The 9,272-nt window shown below is 30.3% G+C and overlaps 2 protein-coding genes across 2 annotated transcripts; both read right to left on the bottom strand.

Annotated features, from left to right (window-relative positions):
• Window positions 1–812: 812 nt before the first annotated feature.
• On the bottom strand, window positions 813–2,887 carry LOC105798608 (transcription factor MUTE). Its single transcript, XM_012628727.2, has 3 exons — window positions 2,718–2,887; window positions 2,199–2,588; window positions 813–1,048 (listed from the first exon to the last, which is right to left on the bottom strand). Exons 1-3 carry the CDS (start codon window positions 2,811–2,813, stop codon window positions 956–958), a joined length of 579 nt encoding a protein of 192 aa, XP_012484181.1. The 5' UTR covers window positions 2,814–2,887; the 3' UTR covers window positions 813–955.
• A 5,670-nt stretch (window positions 2,888–8,557) lies between these two features.
• Window positions 8,558–8,980, bottom strand: LOC128032579 (uncharacterized mitochondrial protein AtMg00810-like). Its single transcript, XM_052621200.1, has one exon. It carries the CDS (start codon window positions 8,978–8,980, stop codon window positions 8,558–8,560), a length of 423 nt encoding a protein of 140 aa, XP_052477160.1.
• Window positions 8,981–9,272: the final 292 nt, after the last annotated feature.

Below are 9,272 nucleotides of genomic sequence, written 5' to 3'. Positions count from 1 at the left end.
AGGGATCTCTTCTTGTAATTCTGTGATTGATTTTGCGTTTCAACATTAATTCTTTCTAATTTTATATTTGATATTCTAATATTTTACTAGAGTGCAATTCATCCTTTTAATTTCAAGTTTAAGTTTATATTAATTATTCATTAACTGCAAGATAAATAATTGAAAGAAATTATTTAGGGTAACCTACAATAACAGTCATTCAACTATGAAATTTTTTCCTTTTTAGTCACCCTACTATTAGTAAAATTTTTTTAATCATCCAATTATGAAAAGTTACAAAATGATCTCCTAATTATTTAATTTTGTCTTTTTTGTTTCTATCATCAGCTGAGTAACGTAAAAATGGAAACACCCAAAAATTTCAAGATAGTTGGGTGACCAAAAAAGACATAATGGAATAGTTGAGTGGCCATTTTGTTACTTTTCATAGTAAGGTGACAAAAAAAAAAGAAAAAAAGTCTATAGTTGGTTGACTACTAACGTAGTTTATCCAATTATATATTTCAATAATTTCATAATAATAGTTGTTTTTATTCAATTTATTTTCTTTTTTTTTTGGGTAATGTTGTATTAATGCACCACAATAGAGATATATCCACGCCACACACGCACACACTATGTTCAAAGGGAGTTGCTCAAATTAAATCTTATCACTTTTTCTCCGAAAGATCAAACAGTTAGTTCAGGGATCAAATCAACTTTTCAAAAATCAGACTAAGTATCATGATTTACTTAAAAAAAAAAAAAAAGAGGAAGCATTGCTGTAATGGAGTAAAGGTCCGTAAAACTCTCTCTCCATATCATGGAAAAAGTGGATAAGTTGTTAGATTTCATTATTTAGAAGTAATTATGTTTTAACCTTAAAAGAGAAATGAAATTATATATGTTTCACTTCTTGTATGCAGCGCTATAACAACAAACCATGTAAACACGAAAATCTGGAAGCTATCAAAATCTATATTTCGTTTAGAAAAACAGGCTCCGAGAAGAAGCTTTGCTGAACTTCAACAGCAAGTTCCTCCAAGCTCAGCTGACATTCTAGACCAATCTGTCTCAAAAAAAAAAAAAAAACAGCATTATGAAATAAGATAAGCCTTCTTCATATCTTGTTATATACATATATGGAGATTAATAGACCACTTATCAACTTCAACCTATATTACTCCAACTTAAGAAAAAGTCTTAGGAGTATGTATCCAACATGTGTATATATATACTCAATATCTTTAAGTTCTTTAAATATTTGGAAGATTATATCCGTATATCCATGTTTGAATATACATTGAACACAAACACCGGGCATAATAAAGAGTCCATTTATAAAACAGGCTTTCTATTGTGAAAATAAAGTAAATCTCTCAAAATTCATGTTATATCATATTGTTCAGTATAAGAAACAAAATGAACAGAAGGATTAAATTGTTCAGTATAAGAAGCTAAATAGTTACTATTTTCAGTGTTTTAGTTGGGTGCCCTATTTCTGATGTTTTCTCATGCTTTACATCTTGATGTATGAAATGCAATCTCAAGCCAATTTTGTTTATATATTTAATTTACCCTACTTGACAATGCTTTCCATGAGGAATTTGGGATGAGATCTGCTTCAAATGAACTTATATATGATTAGAAGCACATAATAAATGCATATTGGAATGTAAAATCTCTTTCTATCAAAATAATAATAACATCTCTCATCTTCTACACATATATTTAACATTGTGTTATATATATATATTATAAAGCATTTGTTAGTGGCCGGAGAACATTAGTTATTTTATTAATCTAATATCCGATTGATAATTAGTTAGAGTTGAAACCATAGTTAATGAATATAATGGAAAATAACAAATTTTCATTGATTATTTCTTGATACAAAGCACACGTGATATTTATTATCAAATTAATTCTTTGATACATTGACAAATTTATGACAAAAGAGTATAACCCTAAACCCTAAATTACCAGTAATATATTAATCAAATTAGTACTGAAATATTATCAAATTCGTGTTCCATGTCCCGTATTACTTAATATAATGGACATACCTTTATGATAAAAGGGGTATAAACCCTAAACCCCACGACGCCAACAATAGTATCAAATTAATTCCTAGCAAATTCAAGTCCATTAAAACTCTGACGCATTATTTAATGCCGGCAATAACAACTGTGATTGAAACAAATAGATAATGTTCATACCTTGATGATAAAGGAGTATAAAACAGTGTCTTCCATGCTGCTGATGTTGACGTGAAGAACCTCGAATGAAAATTTCTCAAGCACAGCTATTATCTTCAGAATTTGACCGGGTATTCGTCCGCACACGATCTTCAGGACGACGTTGGATCCGGCGATCCTTGCTTCGACATCCGCAAGCGATGAGTTGCAACAAGCACCGACATCTCCCACCGTTTCGAATCCAATGGGAGAATGGTTAGGTTTTGCGGGCAAAGGTAGTGGCCTTGGGGTACTTGGACTAGGGTTAGGGCTTAAGCTCTTCCTTTGTTTCTTCGATTCCAAAGCTTGTAAAACTTGTTGCAACTCCTTGATGAACTCTATCACACCGCCTATGACCGATGCTTGGTCACCCTATAAAAACAAAAAAAATGAAACCCTAAAAATTAAGAAATTAAGAAAGAGAAAGACAATTAGGGTTCAATCTCACAATCTTGATATCGATCGAAAATAGAAGGAAAAAAAGAAGAAGAGTTAAGTTACCCTCTTAATATAGAAACAAGGGGTTAAGGAACGCAAAACTTTGAGATGCTCATTCATTTGCCTTCTCCTATTTCTCTCCACAGCAATATGAGACATGTTCACAAAGAGTTCAATACTCAACTAGGGTTTTTATCTTTTATATATGTATGTGATGGATCTTTCAGCTGTAATGTTTTGACATGAAGTTGTGTTTTTGTTTGGTGGGGTTTATATATATAAGAATATTAAAATATAGTTGGGAAAGTGGTGGCTGATGACTTAGTTGGGAAATAAATGCTGTGGGATGCAGTCTCGTGAGGGTTGCTTTGGTTTACTCTTTAGAAATAAGTGTTATTACGTAGAGCTCACGTTTATTATCTTGGAACAATTACAGGCCTTTCCTCATGTAATTTTGCTCATCTTTTAACTGCCTTTACCTATTTTTCATGCATTTTCCCCTCTTCTTACTACTCTATATATGTCTTTCATGCATGCACTGTCTTTATAGTGAGTAAATAAATTGTCTAATAAAATAAAATAAGCCATGAATGTAATTTATATTACTAGTTTTGTCCACGTGTTGTTTTATGATGACATGTTTTGATTAAAGGGTCAGGAGTTATTCCTTCATTCTAAATTCTAAAAACTTATCACACTTTTGACTTTTGGCGATTAAATTCTTTTAAGTACTTATCATTAATAATTTTTAAAATATTACTTAATACTTTAAATGTAGTAATTTTAGACTTAAATCATAAAATAATATCTACATTATATATATTTTTAAGTTGGTATCTAAATTTTTTTATCGCAAATGGTGTCTAAAGTACTATACTCCATTACCTAAAGTGATACCTAAACTATACTATTTTTTTCTTACAAGAGATGCCTAAACTAGACTTTGTTGCCTACAGCGATACCTAAACTATAGTATATTGCCCAAATTATCCCCACCATTAAAAAATCTTTTTAAGCAATATTTTATAATAATAATAATAAATTAAATTAAAAATTTTCAAAAAGTTTTTACACTTCCTCCTCCCGAATCATTCTTTCTTCTCTTTTAATGAAATTTCTTTTAAGCTACAAACAGATTTATTGAAACGGTCATTGTAAAAGCGGTGGTACAATATTCCAGATTACAAAACCAAGGGAAAAAGATCTGCACCTATAAGAGACACCAATCATCCAATAACACCAGGCTTGCACCTATATAAGGTCATACAAGCTTATCAGATTTGACTTGCAGACCACCCGACAGAAAGCCTTGATTAATCGCCATTAATTTAATAGAACAGACAATTCAACACAGCTACGAATCATTTCGCCTCTCTACGATCTAACAAGTCCCAACCAACGCAATCATAAGCATAATCCCCCTTCATTCTCCTTGGATTTAGTCATTCAGTGCAAGATTTCCTTAGCCAACAAGATTCCATAAAAAAATTGTCTACCTTCCACCAAGGCACATTGCGTTTTGCTGATAATCTTTGGTATAACCCTTTCTTTTGCAATTTCCTCAATCTAGCCACCTCTTTCTTTGGACGAGTAGCTTTATATTCGCTGTCAATATCATCAAGAGTACTAACTCCTCTCGATTGAATATTCTTCCCAACCGCATTTACATTCTCTGATTGTGAAGAGGCATCTTTAGTGTTAAGGTTGTTCTTAAATTCTCCTTATTTCTCTCAGTTCTTAACCCTTCGTTACTGACTTCATTGGAGGATTCATCACTTGTATTAGGAATTTGGGCTTCAAACCTCATCATTGCCCTAATTTGCTATTTGGACTGAAATGAAGCGGACTGTAGCCCATTCCCCATGGATTCTTCATAAGCCCAGTTCTGGTCATCTTCTTCCCCTATATTAGAGGAGTCTTGGATATTTGACTCTATTCTTTGCCCCGAATCTTCAACATAATGTCCAAGATTGTTTAAGTCCTGGGTTTAGATATCATTTTGCGTAATGGAATATAATTTAAGAAAAAGGTTTAGGTACTAATTTAGGAAAAATAATATATAAACTATATATTATTTTAGGTAACAAATATAGTTTAAATATTAAATTGAGAAGAAAATATAAAAATTTTATTTTGTGATTTAAACCTAATTTTTAAATACTTAACTTTTAAGAAAAGATTAATTAGTTAAAATATTTGAAATAATAGATATCAGAACTTAAAATTCGACCTTAGAAAAAGTCAACTGTGATAACTTAATTGAAGCAACAGAAATAATACCATGTGAAACTTGAGGATTTAATCCCTCTCCAATTTACTCAAATTTCAACCATAAACTTAAATTTTTTTGTTAACTTCGTTAAAGAAATTTGATGTGGCAATTTGTTTTTATGGTAAATAATGATGTGAAATTACAAATAATACAAATATATTCCCATGTAGACCTGTCCATGGGCCGGGCTGGGCCGGGCCCACAAAAAAAATTTCAGCCCGTTTACTAGGCCCGGGCCGCCAAAATATGGGCCTGAGATTTTGCCCAGGCCCGGCCCGAAGAAAAAATATGGGGCCCGAGCTCGGCCCGGCCCGTTTTTAATTAAAATTAAAATTATTTTTTAAATAAAATTAAAACTAATTGTTATTAAAATTAATTGTTAGTAAAATTATCAAATTATTAATTGTTAATTATATTAATTGTTGTAATAAAATCTAACATTTGATTAGTAAATTTATCAAATTATTAATTGTATTAATTGTATTAATTGTTGTAATAAAATCTAACATTTGATTAGTAAATTTATCAAATTATTAATTGTATTAATTGTATTAATTGTTGTAACAAAATCTAACATTTGATTAGTAAAACAAACTTGATGTTTTATTATTATTATTTTGTAACACTAGTCAAGGAAATGAAAGTAAATAAACTTAAAATAAAAAATATTATATTTTAAAAATAAAAATATATATTTAATATTTTTGGTAGGGCAGGCCTCAAACCAAAAATCTTGCCCGAGGCCCACCTATTTTTAAACGGCCTAAAATTTTGCCCAAGCCCATATTTCGGCCTATATTTTACCCAAACCGCCCATATTTCAAGCGGGCCGTCCAGGGCAGAACCTTGACCCATGGACAGGTCTATTCCATGTAAGATTTAATTTAAAAACCAAAATTTTTTAATTTAAAGTGAAAGTTTAAAATGAATGATATAGAAGTCCTCAAAAATTAAAAAAAAACAATTAAGCCCTCTCATTTTTTTTGCACTTAATTGAACCCTTAAACTAATAATTTTGATAAATGAGACCTTTTAGCCAATAATCACCATTAAAAATAAGTTCGAAATGAATCGGATAAATTAATTGTCCAAGTTTATTTGAATTTGGACACCCATTTATTTATATTCATTCGAAATTATAAAATTCATAAATATAAATAAATTATAAACAAATTTATAAGAATCATTAGAAATTATAAAAAATTTAAATCTTTAAAATGATAAAAATATAAAAATATAAAAAACCATTAAATTTATAATCATACCATAATCTTTTTCATTTTTCCTTTTTTTTCAATTTAAAAGCATTCATTCTTTCATTTAATTATTTCCCCATATTTTAAATTTTGTTTAACTTAGCTACGCGGTACTTACTTTCCATATTCCTATATTTCAATCGGAAATGTCGCATCTTAATTTCGAATATATTTATATGAAAAATTAATTTATTGGAAATACCAATCAACATGTCGTATCTTAATTTTGAATATATTTATATGAAAAATTAATTTATTGAAATAGCAATCAACATGTTTGTTAGGTAATCCCTCTTAAAATGTGTTCTTGAATGAAGAAATAAATAAATAAATAATTAAATAATAATTAAAAGAGATCGAACATAATAACTTTTTCCTTTGTTTAGTTTTAGTTAATTCATTAATGTTCAATTTGTATGGAAAAGATGCAATTCATGTTTTTTATATATAAATTTTATTATTGTAATTAATTTTTAATATTTTTAATAATTTTAAAAAATTAAAATTTTTAATGTTTTTATTCTTCTAGAATAAATTTGGATAATAATTTGTCTAAGTTCATTCTAAACTTTTTTAAAAATATATTTTTTTAATTTTTTCTTGAAATTTTTTTTGCTAACATGATACTATCATGTCAGCAACTGGTGTTGACGTAGATTACTACGTCAACATTTGTTGGTTGACGTGTGGCATCCATTAATGACCGCATAAATGCTATCATTAATCTTATAGATTGCTACGTCAACATTTATTGGTTGATGTGTAGCATCTGATCATATAAGTGTAAATTCTATAAACAAGTCATTAGATGGTTGTTCCCTAGCTTGTTGAAGTTGCTTGAGTGACTTGTGGTTCATTAGTTGCCTATTCCTCAGATGCTTGTACCTTTGCTGTCTTTTGTGCACTTTCAAGCTTCTTGTTCCGTATGATCTATATCTAGGTAAAATGTTTTTTCTGTTTAATTACTACAGTAGTAGCATAAAAGGTTGTGCTTATTTAATAACTAACATAATAACATAATAACATAAAACTAAAGAAATTTTCCCATGGTAATGCATGACTCAGGCCTGACAACTCCTCTGAGCTCATCAGTCCTCTTAGGCTATGTCAATATAAAGGAAATTAAAACTCCTCAAAAAATTCATATAACAATCCCAAACATTATTTAAAAGTTTGAAACAACATTAGAAGTCCAAAAATAGTCTAGACATATTACCATATTGTCCCAAATAAATAGTAAACAATATTTAACAGTAAAAAATTACATTTAATAGCTCCAACCCACCATTTAGAGCCCAAATTAAACATTACGTACTACCATATTGCTTCAAATAAATTATTAATGAACATTTCATTGCAAAAGTTGCATGTAACAACCCCAAACAACAGTGAAATGACTAAATAGACATCACATACTACCATATTGTTCAAAACTAAATACTAAGCAACACTTAACAACAAGAAACTACATGCTAAACCACAAACAATAATAAAAATTCCCCAACAACATTAGAAGCCCAAAACATATAGAACATACTACCACACTATTCCAAAATATCTACTAACCAATATTTAACAGGAAAACACTACATGTAACAACTTAAAATAGCAATTAAAAGTCCCAAAATAGACATCACATACTATTGGAAGGAGGTGGAAAGTAATAGCTTTTAGGGAAGAAATGAACTCACTTTGTATATATTAAACTTTGTCTTCTTTCACTCTCTCTTACCATGCTTTATCACATACAACTATTTATATAGTAGTTGTAAGTAACTATTGGTTTCAACGAATTCATGTATCCTAGTTAAGTATATGCATAACTACTAGATACATCTACTCTAAATATATTCATTAAACTAGATACATGTAAGTAATGAGCAAGTATATTCTAGAATGTTACAAATTATAATATTCAACATTTCCCCTTAATTTGAACTTTTTTTTATTACGCCAAGTTTTCCAACCTTGAAAGGTTTTGTAAAAATATCCGCCACTTGATCTTGAGTCTTCACAAACTTAAGCTCCACTTCCTTCTTGGCAATATGCTTCCTGATACAATGATATCTTGTGTCTATATGTTTGCTTTGATCATGGAACACAAGATTTTTCACAAGTGCTTGTGCAAACTTGTTATGAATGAAAATTTTGGTTGCTCTTTCTTGTGGCAAGTGAAGTTCTTTCAACAATCCTCTAATTCAGATAGCATGACAAGTACAAGAAGTTGTTGCCACATATTCAGCCTCACAAGTTGAAAGTGTCACAATGGGTTATTTCTTAGAACTCTAAGAGATGCAACAATCTCTCAAGAAAAACACAAACGCAGTGGTGCTTTTTCTATTATCAATGTCACCAACAAAACCACTATAAAAAAATCATGTGAGTTGAAAGTCATGAGAAGATGAGTAGAATAACCCAAATCCAGTCGTACCTTTTAGGTAACGAAGAATCCTTTTAGCAATCTTCCTGTGAGTTGACGTAGGAGCTTCCATGTAGCGGCTCATTACACCAACTACAAATAGGATATCAGGCCTTGTACATGTCAAGTATCTCAAACTTCCAACAAGACTTTTGAAAAGAGTTGAATCTTTCTTTATTCCGTCATCAAACTTTGACAATTTCACTTCACACTCTATTGGAGTTTCAACAGGATTGCTATCAAGCTTTTTGAATTTCTTTAACACATGTTTTGCATAACTTTCTTGCGAGATGAATATGCCATCATCCGTTTGTTTCACTTCTAGTCCCAAACAATAAGACATGAGCCCCACATTAGTCATCTCAAAATCAAGTGACATGTGCTTATTGAATTCTTCAATTAAATTCAAATTGTCTCCTATAAAGATCAAATTATCCACATAAAGACAAACTATCAAGATATCTCTACCACCATTTATCTTGATATAGAGTGCATGTTCATGAAGGCAACGAACAAATCCATTGTCTCGAAAATACTTGTCGATACGGGTATACCATGCACAGGGTGCTTGTTTTAACCCATATAGTGCCTTTTTCAACCTTAGGCATTTATCTTATTATCCTTGGACATTGTATCCCATCGGTTGCTCAATGTAAACCTCCTCTTCCAAG

Source organism: Gossypium raimondii, chromosome 9 (assembly GCF_025698545.1).
Source record: "Gossypium raimondii isolate GPD5lz chromosome 9, ASM2569854v1, whole genome shotgun sequence".
In the NCBI taxonomy this organism is placed as follows: Eukaryota; Viridiplantae; Streptophyta; class Magnoliopsida; order Malvales; family Malvaceae; genus Gossypium; species Gossypium raimondii.
The sequence above is the reverse complement of the archived record's forward strand: the minus strand, read 5'-3'. Positions and strand labels throughout refer to the sequence as shown.

What these genes read in the sequence shown, in the direction of transcription:
- LOC105798608 (XM_012628727.2), bottom strand. Translation starts at nt 2,813, where the DNA reads ATGTCTCATATTGCTGTGGAGAGAAATAGGAGAAGGCAAATGAATGAG. An exon ending in CTTGTTTCTATATTAAGAGG is followed by an intron (nt 2,589 to 2,717) that starts GTAACTTAACTC and finishes TTGTTTTTATAG; the next exon opens with GGTGACCAAGCATCGGTCAT. An exon ending in TATACTCCTTTATCATCAAG is followed by an intron (nt 1,049 to 2,198) that starts GTATGAACATTA and finishes TTTTTGAGACAG; the next exon opens with ATTGGTCTAGAATGTCAGCT.
- LOC128032579 (XM_052621200.1), bottom strand. Translation starts at nt 8,980, where the DNA reads ATGTCACTTGATTTTGAGATGACTAATGTGGGGCTCATGTCTTATTGT.